General features: G+C 48.5%; 1 protein-coding gene across 3 annotated transcripts in view; it reads right to left on the reverse strand.

The window, feature by feature from the left end:
* The window catches only part of GMIP (GEM interacting protein), a 118,761-nt gene extending 112,065 nt beyond the window's left edge, over nucleotides 1–6,696 (reverse strand). For all 3 annotated transcript variants that reach the window (XM_015427759.1, XM_015427758.1, XM_015427760.1), the window contains exon 1: nucleotides 6,497–6,696. In XM_015427759.1, coding sequence (XP_015283245.1) covers nucleotides 6,497–6,689 — 193 coding nt within the window. In that variant the 5' untranslated portion in view covers nucleotides 6,690–6,696. The remainder of the gene's footprint in view (nucleotides 1–6,496) is intronic.
* Between the last annotated feature and the right edge of the window lie 8,680 nt (nucleotides 6,697–15,376).

Consider the following 15,376-nt stretch of genomic DNA (forward strand, 5'->3'; position numbering starts at 1 on the left):
GCTGAACTACCGACCTTCCACAGCCTGCAGTTCAGCGTCTTAACCACTTGAGCCACCGCAGCTCCTTAATCCTACATATAACTAGCCACTTAATTTCTCTTTCTTTTTGTCTGTCTGTATTTGTGTGCATGTGCATGCATGCCTAGAAGTCATGGTTGACTTCTGGCGACCCCTAGTTGGGCTTGGATGTTTCAAAGAGGTGGCTTACTATTGCCTGCCTCTGCAACTCAGCCCTGGTATTCCTTGGAGGCTTCTCATCCGAGTACTTGCCAGGGTCGGCCCTGCTTAGCTTACAAGATCTGACTAGATCGGGCTTCCCTGGGCTGTCCAGGTCAGTGCACTAGCCAGTTAACGTTTCTTTGTTCAAGAGGACCTAAACACCTCCAGTTTCCTAGTGCAGAGCTTCTTCCACATGGCAAGGATTCTCCATGTCGCTTTCAGCACCACCGCAAATGCAGCGGCAAGCGCATTGGGAATGGAGCGTCCGCCTGTGAGAGTTTTTTGTGTACCTTTCTCCACCTTTATCCCTCTGACTTTTCCCTTCCACATGTGCTCTGCAATGGCCCCCACATTAGCCTTCTGAAGCATGCCTTAGTGACAACAACACCCTTCCCCCCCTTTTCTTCACACACGTGCTATAGTGCTACAACAACTCTACTCAAGGTCAAAATAGCTAAATGGAAACAGATAGATCCAGGTGGGCAGATGTGTTGGTCTAAGGCAGCAGAAGAAAGTTGGAGTCCAGTGGCACCTTTAAGACCAACAAAGTTTTATTCAAGGTATGAGCTTTTATGTGCACACACACTTCCTCAGATACATTGAAATGGAAGGTAACCGTTCATTCATATAAGCAGAGGGTGAATTAGCATACAGCATAATGAGGATGTTTTAACAGAGGCAAAAACTAAACCTTAATAACAAACAGGAATAATCACCATTTGTTTGGATTTGATCGTATAAACTTAACCTGTCATTCCTGTTTAGTTTTTGCATCTGTTAAAACATCCTCATTATGTATACTAATTCATCCTCTTCTTATATGAATGAACTGTTACCTTCCATTTCAATGTATCCGAGGAAGTGTGCATGCACACAAAAGCGCATACCTTGAATAAAACTTTGTTGGTCTTAAAGGTTTCTCTGGACTCAAACTGTGTGGAAACAGGTAGTTATAGAACTGTAACTATTACTGTTTTAAGCAAACAATCCCCCCAGGTCCTCTGGGGCATGAAGAAAAAGAACATAAGAGACGCCAATGTTGGATCAGGCCAAAGGCCCATCCAGTCCAACACTCTGTGTCACACAATACTGAGAAATTGATATCCATGAAGGAATCACTGTGGGAAAGTAGCGCAGATGTGTGAGCAAGTCCATAGCTACAGTGGCACTTTTGGGAGCTCTGTCCCCTTTCTTAAAGGCAAAGCCCCACAATAATTTCTCCTGTAAATGCTTTTTTTCAATCATTTAAAAACATTTATTAAAAGATGTGAGTGGGGTGCTGTCGTTGACTAATTCCCACACTGAACAAGGGGGTTGGAGTAGGTGACCTCTAGGATCCCTTCTAACTGTGTCAAGAAACTGGTCTCCTTTAAGAGAGTTTTTCTGAGTAAGTGTTAGCTTTTTGGCTGTAGAGGTCATCACCTCCACCAGACAGCTTGTTCTCAGAATTGTTGCTTAGGTTGGCATAAGTGATTAACTTGCAGCAGCTGAGAGCTGTCATCTAAAGTGGTTGACAGCTTGCAATTTAGGGATCTATCCTGGTAACAGCTTTCTATTAGCTAAATGGCTTTTCTTCCTGCACTGAGAACTTCAGTCCCACCAGAAAAAAAAAATTGTCCCACAAGCTACAAAATCTTGGCTATGGGCCTGTGTGTGAGGGATCTTTGCATGGCAGGAAAATACATGGCAAGATGCTGTAGTCCTACTGTACACTGCATTGGTCAGGCTGCACCTGGAGTATTGTGTGCCGTTCTGGAGGCCTCACTTCAAAAAGGATGTGGACAGAGTGGAGCCTGGTGCAGAGGAGAGCGATGAGGATGATCGGGGGCCTGGAGACCAAGCCCTGTGAGGAAAGAAGCCCTGTGAGGAAAGGCTGAGGAACTTGACTGGAGGAGAGACGGTTGTGGGGGGGACATGATTGCTTTTTATGTATTTGAAGGGCTGTCACTTAGAGGAGGGCAGGGAGCTGTTCCTGTTGGCAGCAGAGGAGAGGACTCGCAATCATGGGTTTAAATTAAGGGTGGGAAGGTAGCGGCTGGACATTAAGGAAAACTTTTTGACAGTCAGAGTCATGCAACAGTGGAATCGGCTGCCTCGGGAGGTGGTGAGCTCCCCCTCACCGGCAGTCTTCAAGCAGCAGCTGGACAAACACTTGTCAGGGATGCTCTGATCCTGCATTGAGCAGGTAGGTTGGACTAGAGGCCCACTTCCAACTCTGTGATTCTATGATGATTTGCTCCATCCGTTAGATAACATTCCTGCCTTCCACTCTATCTGCTGTCCTTAATGGTGCCTCAAATCTACCATCTGAGGTGACCACTTCACCTTGCCTCATGGTACATCTTTTGAAGTTGGTAACAAAGTTAAAAGACGCCTGCTCCTTGGGAGGTAAGTGATGGCGAACCTAAACAGCATGATAAAAAGTAGAGACATCACCCTGCCAACAAAAGTCCGCATGGTCAAAGCGATGGTATTCCCAGTAGTCATGTATGGCTGTGAGAGTTGGACTATAAGGAAGGCCGAGCGCCGAAGAATAGATTCTTTTGAACTATGGTGCTGGAGAAGACTCTTGAGAGTCCCTTGGACTGCAAGAAGATCAAATCAGTCAATCCTAAAAGAAATCAACCCTGACTGTTCCCTGGAAGGCCAGATAATGAAACTGAGGCTCAAATACTTTGGCGACCAAATGAGAAGGGAGCACTCACTGGAGAAGACTCTGATGCTGGGAAAGATTGAAGGTAAAAGAAGACGGGGGCGGCAAAGGATGAGATGGTTAGACAGTGTCATAGGTGCAACGAACATGAAGTTGAGCAAACATCAGAGGACGGCGGAAGACAGGAGGGCCTGGCATGATCTGGTCCATGGGGTCGTGAAGAGTCGGACTCGACTGTGCGACTGAACAACAACAACAACAAAATTACAAATATTGAAGAACAGGATTTCTTTAAAAAACAAAAATGAGGAGGTAGGACAGGAAATAGAGCAGTTAGCTCATATAATGGAGTACACTCTCCTTGACAGATGTTCCTCACAGTTCTGAAAAACTACCTCCACAGACTCATCTTAAGAGTCGTTCTCCTCCCCTGGAGTCTTGCCAAATCCAAAGACTTTTGGAGATTTCGTAAGGCCTTTCTATTTTAGGGTTACCATCCTCCAGATGTGGGCTGGAGATCTCCTGGGGTTACAGCTGATCCCCAGGCAATAAGAGATCAGTTAACTGGGAGAAAATGGCCGCTTTGGGAGGCGGACTCCATCGCATTATAATCCATTGAAGTCCTTCCCGCCTCCAAACCTCACCCTTCTCAGGCTCCACCCCCCCCCAAATTTCCAGGTATTTCTCAACCTGAAGCTGGCAGCCCTATTCTACTCCAATCACATTTCAGGGTGCACTTAGGGTTGCCAGCCTCCAGGTGGGGCCTGGAGATCTCCTAGAATTACAATTGATCTCCAGACCACAGAGTTCAGTTCCCCTGGGGGCAGGGCTATTTTTGGGCAGGAACGCACAGGAACAGAGTTCCGGCTGGCTCCCAAGTTGGCCACGCCCAGCAGGAACCCATTAGCATAATAGGCCACACCCAGTGGCAGGAACTCATTAGGATTGGCTACATTAGGGGTGTGTGGCCTAACATGCAAAGGTGTTCCTGGTACAAAAAAAGCCCTAGGTTTTGACCACAAACAAGGTAAACAGAATAAGAAGCAAAAGGTGGGTGTGGCTGGATGACCACACTTCTGGTAACATGGGGGTGTGGCCTAATGGACTAATGAGCTGTGCTGTCAGGGGTGGGACCTAATATGCGTATGAGTTTCTGCTGTTGGGTGTGGCCTATTATGCTAATGAGTTCCTGCTGGGCTTTTTCTACAAAAAGAGCCCTGCAGGCTAGGGGAAATGGTTGCTTTGGAGGGTGGACTCTGTGGCATTGTACCTTGCTGAGGTCTCTTCCCAGCTTCCAAGCCCAGATCTCTAGGAGTTTTCCAACCTGGAGCTGGCTAACCTGGGGGCTTCCTTTACACTTGGAGGACTGTGGGCAGTCTAGTCCAGTCACCCATTTCAAGAGGCTAGAAGAAGAGAGAGAAGAGATTGGATTTATACCCCGCCCTTCACTCGGAGTCTCAGAGCAGCTTACAAACTCCTTTCCCTTCCTCTCCCCACAACAGATACCCTGTGAGGTAGGTGGGGCTGAGAGAGCTCTTTCAAGGACTGCTCTTTCAAGGACAGCTCTGAAAGAACTATGGCTTGCCCAAGGTCATCCAGCAGCTGTGAGCGAAGGAGTAGGGAATCAAATCCGGTTCTCCCAGATTAGAGTCCACGTACTTTACCACTACACCAAACTGGCTCTCAAGTACGATCAGTGATATCACATTACAGTAATATCAGATGGTCACATCGCTTTAGTTATTTAGTATAGAACTGGAAAAGAGATCCCTAATACTTCATAGCCTTCGGAGACACCTCCTACCCTACAGAACAGTTTCAGTTTTTCTAGTTACATGGGCACATATCTACGTAAATGCCATCAAGTCACAACCGACTTATGGTGACCCCAGCAAGGGGCTTTCAAGGCATTTGAGAAGCTGAGGTGGTTTGCCATTGCCTTCCTCTGCAGAGCCTCCCTTAGAGGTCTCCCTTCCAAGTATCGACCTTGCTTAGCTTCCGAGATCTGAGATCAGGGGTCGTTTCGTAGAAAAAGAGCTAGGGGAACTCATTAGCATAACTCATTAGCATATGCCATACCCCCTGACATCACTGGAAGTGTGTCATAAGGCCACACCCCCTGACATCACCGGAAGTGTGTCATAAGGCCACACACCCCGCCCCCAACGGTCCCGGCCGCCGCCGCCGGCCTTGCAGCTCCACTGCTGAGCCCCATGAGGAGCCCGGCGGTGGACCTCCAAGGCCGGCGGGAGTGCAAGGAAGCCCCGCGAAGGCCCTCCCTGGCCACAGGCAGGCAGGGGTGGGGAGAGGCAGGGAGGAAGCAACTTACCCTCCCTCTTCTCCTGCCTCCTCCTGGCTGAATGAGGGCCAGAAGCGGGGCGGCCGGAAGCAGGGGGCGGGGCTTCGTCATGTGCCCCGCCCCCCGTACCTCATCTGGGGGAACTGTGATCCCCCGCGATCCCCCCCGAAATGACCTCTGTCTGAGATAGTGTGCAGACTCTAATCTGGGAGAACCGGGTTTGATTCCCCACGGCTCCACTTGCAGCTGCTGGATGACCTTGGGCAAGCCATAGTTCTGACAAGAGCTGTCCTCGAAAGGGCAGTCCTTAAAATAGCCCTCTCAGCCCCACCTCCCTTACAGGGTGTCTGTTGTGGGGAGGGGAAGGGAGAGGAGTTTGTAAGCCGCTCTGAGACTCCAAGTGAAGGGCGGGGTATAAATCCAATCTCCTCCTCCTCCCTCTATATACCCTGCCACCTTTCCTCCCACATATTATGGTTGGTGCCCCTGAAACATGAATACTTCATCACACACACCGGTGACAATCCTGTTTCCTGGGTCGTGGAGGTCACGACTCCGCGGCTAGAAGACTGTGAGTTCTCGTGCCAATTGGCTTCAAATGCCTGTTTAAACTCATTGATTTAAATTGACTTAAGTATCCTTATGGTTGCCAACCTCCAGGAAGGGCCTGGAGGTCTTCTGGAATTACAACTGGTGTCCATATGACAGAGATCAAGTCCCCTGGAGAAAATGGCTGCTTTGGAGGGTGGACTCTATGGCATTATACTCCCTTGAAGTGCCTCCTCTTCCCAAACCCTGCCCCCTTCAGGTTCTACCCCCCCCCCAATCTCCACAAATTTCCCAACCCAGCAATGGCATCCCTAAACTCTTGACTGTGTTGGTTGTGACAGTTACACTTTACGGGAATTCACTTTGTTTTAATGGGATGGGTGTGGTTTAACATGTAGTTACCTGCCCAGATTCTTTTGAATTGAGGCAGGCAGGCAATCAGTTCAAATCAATAGGAATACATTATCAAACTACTGTTCCTCATTTGGCGCAAACTGCTGGGACGCCAACAATGCAGGTGTTTGGTTTTCGTTAGCAAGCTAGTGTGGCCCAGCAATTACCGTGGTGGTCTTGAACAGGGGAATTCCCCACCCCACCCTGAGTTCGAATCACTATTCAGTTTCTGGAAACACACTGGGTGGCTTTGAGTAAGTCACTGCTTATATATATATATATAAAAAATATATATATATATATATATATCCCATCTCACCAGGTTGCCAGGCCTCTGATTTCTCTGGAGGAAGTGCTAAGTGAAAGTACAAATCAATACTTACCATCTCGCTGGAAAAGTTCCCGGAAACTCTGGAACTTCCCATCGATGTCCCTCAGGCACTCGGCGACTTGAAAGAAAACTTGGTTAGGGCTGAGTTCAACACAAGCAGTGCCCTCCCCAGAGGCCAGATTTTGCACCGAAGCCCAAACGGCACTCAGAAAGCCCGAATCATTGGCTAGGAACCCATTGCCCATGAGCGACTGCCTGACATCACCGTTGAAGACATCGTGGCCCCCGGCCTGGTTCATGTTCAGACCCCAGTAGCCAGCATCCAAGTCCCAAGTCGTATTCACCACCCTTCAACCTTAGAGAATTCCCTGCTATTCGCTTTCCTTTGGCCTCCTAGGAGATCCGACGGTCTCACACGTATGATTTCCCCACCAAGGAGCTGTGGTTTCAGCATGGCTTCGGCTAGTGCGTTCTCCTCAGGTTCTGAAGAAATCCCGTCTCTGTTGCTTTACAGGGTCTCCCAAGAAATCACATTCCATCGAGGGTGGTTGTGGAGCATTCATGGCTTGGACCAGACCTCAGTAGGCATTACTCAGAAGTGGGATAGGAACAGGATTCCTGAATCAGCTGCCAGAACAGGACAGTGAATTCAGTGGCCTTCTAAAGAATATGTCCACCTCGACAATTGTATCCAGTGGAGATCCAACACTATGGAAAGACCCCACGTTTTTCAAACACAGAGAGACACACACACATGCAGCTTTGAAAAACAGAGGCGGCTGAGAGCTCCTTCCTCGGTGCGGAAATCCGTCAAAAGGGCTTGAGCTGAGGTGTGCCCTCGATTGAGAAATAAGGTCTTGAGAGACAAGTTGTCATGTTTGTTGTCAGTCGCCCCGGGGAACTGAATCTTCACCTTCTCTCTGTGGAAAACTGTACCTCAGGAGATCCAGACGTGTCCAGTCAACGTTGGCCGGTCTCTCAGTTCAAATCCCCTCCAAGGACACTAGTCTCGGAAGTGTCGGTACATGTTGCCTGTCTGTGGAGAACGGACGGATGGATGAGCCATTCTGGTTACAGACAGCAGTGTCAGGCACTGTGGATCTTCCACATTCCTTTTGCAGGAGTGATGAAATCGGAGGCTTCCCAAGTGTCTCTACCTAATGTAAGGGCAAGCCAGTCCTCCAACTTCCCTCTGCCTTATTAACTGTTTCCTACCTGAAGGCTTGACCAAGCTTTTCAGGGGATTCCAGTTCAAAGCACACAGGTGGAACAAGAGGTTTCCTCCAACAGTATGAAAGGAAGTACAAAACAGAGGTTTCAGTTTTAGCTTTTGTTCTGTAATTACCTGCTGCTGTGCCTTTTACAGCTGGTTAACAGGAAGGAATTTAGCAGGTTAACCTTTTCATGAGGCAGAGAAAAAGTGTAGTGGTGTGACTAAGACTGAAAGAATATTGTCTTTGGATAAGGTTGCCGGCTCTGGGTTGGGAAATATCTGGAGATTTTGGGGGTGGAGCTTGGGGAGGACAGGGTTTGGGAAGGGGAGGGACCTCAGCAGGGTATAATATCACACCCTCCAAAGGAGACATTTTCTCCAGGGGAGCTGATATTGGTGGTCTGGAGATCAATTGTAATAGTGAGAAATCTCCGGGTGCCACCTGGAGGTTGTCAACCCTATCGGCCATATTTGCCAGCCAGGCACTGGGAGTTCCATGCTGAAAACTGAATTCCAGTTTGTGTGAGAGCCTGATTTGGATTGGGACTGCAGAGTGTGGGGAGTGGGCCTTAAGCTCCTTCCTCCTTTCCATTGGCCTGACCTGAACTGGCTCTGGAAAGCCACTGTTTGCTCGTTGAAAGAAGAAGAAGAAGAAGAGATTGGATTTATACCCCGCCCTTCACTACCCAAAGGTGTCTCAGAGCGGCTTACAAACTCCTCTCCCTTCCCCTCCCCACAACAGACACCCTGTGAGGTGGGTGGGGCTGAGAGAACTCTGACACAAACTGCTCTTTTTCAAGGACAGCTGTGCCAGAGCTTGTGACTGACCCAAGGTCACATCAGCAGGTGCAAGTGGAGGAGTGGGGAATGAAACCAGGTTCTCCCAGATTAGAGTCCGTGCACTTAACCACTACACCAGACTGGCTCTCAGGGGCTTCAGGGAAAGATAATGGCATGGAGGGGAAAGCGTAGACCCCCACTCCCTGGGATTCTTGGTCCAAATGCCCCATCCCCCAAGATGTCTGGCTTCCTTTTACCCAAGAACAGCCAGATCATATCTGCCTGACAGTCTCCAAGGATGGACCCAGGGACAATATATCATGTAGTCAGGATGCGAGACAACAGCAGCTCAGTTACTGCCAGATCAAGAGGAACACCTGGGGTTTACGAGCCAGATGGATGGCTCTCTTGCAAGCAACGAGGCCCAGCTGTGAGCTGCCTATAAAGGACGGGGCTTCAGGTGGGGGTAGCCATGGGAGCAACGTGTCACCTTTCCGGAGACCCGTGACCAGTGTTCCCTCTAGGCTGAGTTAGTGTGAGCTAGCTCAGAGTTTTTTAGCCTCCGGTTCACACATTTTTGTCTTCGCTCAGGAAGGAGGGCTCCAGAGCCAACTAATTTATGCAGGAGTGGAGCCTGAGGAGGGTGGTGTTTAGGGAGGGGAGGGACTTCAGCAGGGTATATAGCCACAGAGTCCACCTTCCAAAGTGGCCATTTTCTCCAGGGGAGCTTATCTCTGTTACCTGGACATCAGTTGTAAGCCCAGGAGATCTCCAGCCACCACCTGGAGGTTGGGAACCCTAGTGCTATTACAAATTATTTGCCCAAAGCAGGCTGTGCAACTGCTGCATCCCCACTCCAACTTTGTAGTTGTAGTTTGTGTTGGGATATGCAAAGTCTATCGTGCGTAGATAAGGAAAATGACAACAGCATCCTGCAGAGGGCAGCAGAGGTGACCTCTCAACTTTGTGCTTCTGGTTAGTGATACCAGGACACCCACGACGCAAGTGACCTCATCACACCACTGTCAACACAGGACATTCTGGTATTTTGGCAAAAGCTCTCTGGTAGAAACAGTTAGAAACCTAACTGTGGCTTTTCTGCTGTTCTCAGTCCTGCAGACCAAGCTGGGAAGGGACTGATAAACACTGCCTGTTTATATATCATGATGAGTAGTCGTGTTAATCTGTTTGTAGCAGTAGAAAAGAGCAAGAGCAGAGGTCATTTCGGGTCTTTCTTACAAAGTTTGTCCTCTTCTTATTAAACCAGCTTTATTCTTTAAACAGCTGGTGCTCTCCTTTACTGCACAGCTACACTCTGCCAACAGTTTGTCCTTGGTTGGAGGCCTTACCTCCTAGGAACTTCCATGCAGTTTGCCAGCTTTTGACTCATTAGTGGCACCATTTTAAATTATTTTCCAGCTTTAAAAATCTAAACCTAACTGTGGCTTTTCTGCTGTTCTCAGTCCTGCAGACAAAGCTGGATAAACACTGCCCTTTTATAGATCATGATGAGTAGCTGTGTTAATCTGTTTAGAACAGTAGAAAAGAGCAAGAGTCCAGCAGCACCTTAAAGACTAACAAAATATGTGGCAGGGGAGGAGCTCTCGCGAGTTTGAAGAAGAGAAGAGATTGGATTTATACCCCGCCCTTCACTTGGAGTCTCAGAGCGGCTTACAAACTCCTTTCCCTTTCCCTCCCCACAACAGACACCCTGTGAGGTAGGTGGGACTGAGAGAGCTCTTGACAGAAATTGCTCTTTTTCAAGAACTGATGTGCCAGAACTATGGCTTGCCCAAGGTCATCCAGCCAGGTGCAAGTGGAGGCGTGGGGAATCAAACCCGGTTCTCCCAGATTAGAGTCCGCACACTTAACCACTACACCAAAGTGAGCAGTGACTCACAAAAGCTCCTCCCCTGCCACATATTTTGTTAGTCTTTAAGGTGCTACACACAAGATGACCGGGGGGGCGCCACAAGGCAGCCTCACCTGGGGGGGTGCTAGTTTCGCCTAGGGCACCGAAAAACCTCGGGCCGGCCCTGAGCCTCCCACTACTCGTAAGTCTCTACTGCCACCAGCGTTTGCCAGGGTGTACCTAGCAACCCTACATCCAAACACTAAGCAGGGCTGATCCTGCTTAGCTTCTGTGATCTGATGAGATCAGGCTAGCTTGTGCCATCCAGTACAGTTTCAGCATAGTTTCCCTGAAGCTTACACATAAATAAAGTAATGCTGAATCTAAAGTGTTTCTCTGCACATACACTTAAGAAACTGACTACAAAGCTCAAAATTAATATATCATTCCACAACCTCAGCTGGTTAACTGGATCCCAAGCCCAGCCTCTTGATGTCATAGGGCAGGGGTCCCCCAACATGGTGCCAGAGTGGTGCCACAGCATCCCAACAACCCTTTTTCCTGCTGCCCACCAAGAGTTTTAGAAAGTAGGTGTGGCCAGGTGGGCTTTGGCCCAGCAAGGCTTCTGATTGGCCAGTGGCTATGCAGATTTTTTAAAAGGTTGCCATGACAGCAGCTGCCACCACAGCACAAAGATTTCACTCTGTGACCAGTGTTCCCTCTAGACTGAGCTAGCGTGAGCTAGCTCACCGTTTTTTAGCCTCCAGCTCACATACTTTTGTCTTAGCTCAGGATGTATGGCGGCAGAGCAAACTAATTCGTGCAGTCGCCAAATCGCTGGCTCACAATTTTAATGCCAGCCGCTCACAATGTAGAAAGTTTGTTCACACGACTCCACAGCTTAGAGGGGGGCATTGTCTGTGACTGAAGGTAAGCTGTGGAAGCCATTCTGTTGCTGACTCTGTCTCCTGCCGCAGCCCTTTTGTAGTTGTGCCCACCACGCTGTGTCAGAGTTCCATAGGTGCCCGTAGGCTCAGAAAGGCTGGGGATCGTCTTAGGGGCTCACCTTGGACTAAGAGGAAACAATGGATGTCGGCCATGCCCAGCTCCTTCTCCTGTGCCTCTGCCAGCTGGGAGCAAGATGATGCCCAGTGATGGATTGGCACCAGGGGTCGTTTCGTAGAAAAAGAGGTGCAGGAGCTCATTAGCATAACTAATTAGCATAACTCATTTGCATATGCCACACCCCCTGACATCACCGGAAGTGTGTCAGAAGGCAACAGCCACTGCAACTTACCTGGCTGCCTCTTGCTCTGACTGAGGGCTGCTGGGAGCAGGGGGCGGGGCTTCTTTCATGTTCCCGCCCCCTGGGCTCTTTACTGCCGGAGCTCCGCTCCTATGTGCTCCTACAGGAAATGACCCCTGATTGGCACCCTTGCCTTATCGTGGTATCCACGTTCCACCTCTCCCTAGCAGCGACCGATGAGAGCTGACAGAATGTTAGAGAGAGAGAATTGGAAAATAAAAGTTGAGAGGTGTCAGGTAGATAGCTGAGAGGGAAAAGCTTTAACACACACACACACACACACACACACATGTGCTTTTGCACACACTAAATAACGCCCTTTCAATCCACTTTCAATCCACTCTGCAACTGGATTTTACTGTGTGAAATGGCAAAATCCACTTGCAAACAGTCACAGAAGTGGACTGAAACGGCACTATTTGCAATGTGCAAAAGTGCTTACTGAGTGAAGCTGAGGGAAATTTCAGCATAGAGCTAAATGGAAAGAAAACTCAGTTTCTAAGAAAGGATCCCAAATGCTGGGATAGGGAAACAGTTCAAAAGCACAATCGAAAAGAAACTTTTGTAACCTCTACCTGACTGCCTTCAGTGGTATGTTCAAGCCATGAATAAAAGTTAACTCCTTGTTTGCTTAACTCTGTGACTGTGTGTCTCAGGGACAGAAACAAACAAACATGCACACCAGCAAAGGTCTCGGTCTAGGGCTCTTTTTGTAGCAGGAATTCCTTTGCATATTAGGCGACGCACCCCTAATGTAGCCAATCCTCCAAGAGCTTACAGAGCTCTTCTTACAGGGGCTACTGTAAGCTCTTGGAGGATTGGCTACATTCGGGGTGTGTCGCCTAATATGCAAAGGAGTTCCTGCTACAAAAAGAGCAAATGATTTAGGATATGAGAGCTGCCAACCCCCAGGTAATGACTGGAGAACTCCTGCTATTACAACTGATCTCCAGGCAACAGAGATCAGTTCCCCTGGAGAAAATGGCCAATTTGGCAGGTGGACTCTATGGCACTGTAACCCACTGAAGTCCCTCCCCTCCCCAAACCCCTCCCTCCTCAGGCTCCACCCCCATAATCTCTGGGTATTTCCCAACTCAGAGCTGGCAACCCTTGATATGAATAACTGGTGGCACTGTGCAGATGGAAGTGTTTGAGTCCCCGAACTCAAGAGCTCTGTCAAGTGTTTGAGTGAAGGCCTGTTATTAAAGGGGGCTGGGCTACCCTGTCCGCTGATGTCCCCGTGAGTGAGAGAGAGGACCTGGGAGATGAAATGGTCATCATGGCCCTCTAGGTATTCTAAAAAGGACGAGAAAGGTAATGGTGTGCTTTGTAGGGCTGCCAAATCCGTGGGTGTGGCTGGATGACCACACTTCTGGTAACATGGGGGTGTGGCCTAATATGCGAATGAGCTGTGCTGTCATGGGTGTGGCCTAATATGCTAATGAGTTCCTGCTGTTGGGTATGGCCTATTATGCTAATGAGTTCCTGCTGGGCCTTTTCTACAAAAAAAGCCCTGGTCATCATGGCCCTCTAGGTATTTTAAAAAGGATGAGAAAGGTCATGGCGTGCTTTGGTCTGACCTGCTTGTAAGCATGAGCGTGAGAGAGAGGGGTGTAGAGGTGGTGGGCGCTCTGTGTGAGTGGAGAAGCAGTGTCGCGCCCCTGCCTTAAGGGTTCACCTTGGACCAAGAGGCAACAATGGATGTCGGCCATGCCCAGCTCCTTCTCCTGTGCCTCTGCCAGCTGGAAGCAGCAAGATGATGTCCAGTGATGGATTAACATGCTTGCCTTAGTGTGGTATCTAGGTTATCAAGGTGGGGACTACAGTTTTTCTGGAATTATAACTGATCTCCAGACTACAGAGATTGGTTCCCCTGGAGGAGATGGCGGCTTTGGAGGATGGACTCTATGGTATACCATAGATTCTAGTTAAAATCCCTCCTCAGACTCTCCCCCTTCCTCTGGAGGCATTGCCCCCAAATTTCCAGGAATGTTCCCAGGCTGCAGTTGGTAATCCTAATGGTAACACAAGCAGTCTTTTTTTGTTGCTTGGGCTAAGAACTGGCCCTGTTACTGGAGAAATCCTGGATGTGGGGTGTCAGTTTGACCGAGGATGATCTTTCTTTTCATCGTTATATCGGACACAGTTTAAATATGCTCCTTCTTGCCTTCATTTGTGAATCATTTTTTTACTTTATTTTTTTTCAAAATGATCTCCTTTCCACTCTACTTCAAAGCCCTTAGGCTGATCACAACTCAAACCAACATATCAAATAATAATCCAAACTATGTCATATGGCTAAAATCAATAATCAGATGCAAAATAAATCAAAGTAACACCAGAATTATTTACAAAATCAGCAAAAAAACCAGGGCTTTATTGCATTAGCTCTGAAATGCCTAGCAGAATGCAATGGATTCACAGCTTTAAAAAGAACTCTGATAGGAGGAGCCATTTGGTAGGCTTCAACTGAGAAGACTTTCTCTGTGGAAGAGGCCACCATAGAAAAGGCCCTGCTTCTGTTGAACGCCAAAGTCGCTTGCGCTTGTACTAGGGTTGCCATTTTCCAGGTGGAACCTGAAGATCTCCTGGAATTATGACTGCTCTCTGGACTACAGATATCAGTTCCTCTGTAGAAAATGGCTCCTTCTGAGGGTGGACTGTACCACATTAAACCCTGCTGAGGTCCCTCCCCTTGCCAAACCCTGCTCTCCCCAGGCTCCACCCCCAAATCTCCAGAAACTTCCCAACCCAGAGCTGGAAAACCTGTTACATGGATCCAAAGAATAGCGGGTTGCAGAAAGACTGCAGTGCATGAGGATAAAGTCATCACACTTCATGTTCATGAATTTTGCAAATCAAGAAGACATGGAAATGTTAGTTTCTTTTCTTGGTTCCCTCTTCAGCTGTTCAGGGAGAGGAACAAAATGCTAAAAACCTTACTTGGAACTAGGGTTGCCAGCTTGCAAGTGTTGGCTGGAGATCTCATAAGAACATAAGAGAAGCCAAAGTTGGATCAGGCCAATGGCCCATCCAGTCCCACACTCAGTCACACAGTGGCCAAAAGTACCAGGTGCTGTCAGGAGGTCCAGCAGTGGGGCCAGGGCACTAGAAGCCCTCCCACTGTTGCCCCCTCCAAGCACCAAGAAGACAGAGCATCACTTGCCCCAGAGCCCCTATCTATATCTTGTGGTTAATAGCCACTGATGGACCTCTGCTCCATATGTTTATCCAATTCCCTCTTGAAGCCGTCCATGCTTGTAGCTGCCACCACCTCCTGTGGGAGTGAATTCCACGTGTTAATCACTCTTTGGGTGAAGAAGTACTTCCTTTTATCTGTTCTCCTGAGATTACAACTGATATCCAGGCGACAGAGATCAGTTCACCTGGAGAAAATAGCCGCTTTGGAAGATGGGCTCCATGGCATTATGCCCCACTGAAGTCCCTCCCCCCGAACCCCACCATCCTCAGGCTCCACTCCTCCAAATATCCAGATATTTCCAAACCTGGAGCTGGCAATCCTACTAGCAACCACTGAAAGTCGTGCTCAACCATGCCTTTCCTGAAACTAAATTGGAAGAGGTAGTAAATACAGTAGAAGACAGAGTCAGGATACAGGATGATCTTGACAGGCTGGAAAAGTGGGCTAAAAGACATTTAATGAATTTCATTGGGGGATAAATGTAAAGTTCTGCATTTTGGTAAGAAAAATCAAATGCATAAGTATAAGTTGGGGAAGACTTGTCTTGGCAGTTAGTGCTATTGTTGGGCAGGAATGAAC

The sequence above is a fragment of the Gekko japonicus genome, unplaced genomic scaffold (assembly GCF_001447785.1).
Source record: "Gekko japonicus isolate JY-2015 unplaced genomic scaffold, Gekko_japonicus_V1.1 scaffold474, whole genome shotgun sequence".
Classification (NCBI taxonomy): Eukaryota; Metazoa; Chordata; class Lepidosauria; order Squamata; family Gekkonidae; genus Gekko; species Gekko japonicus.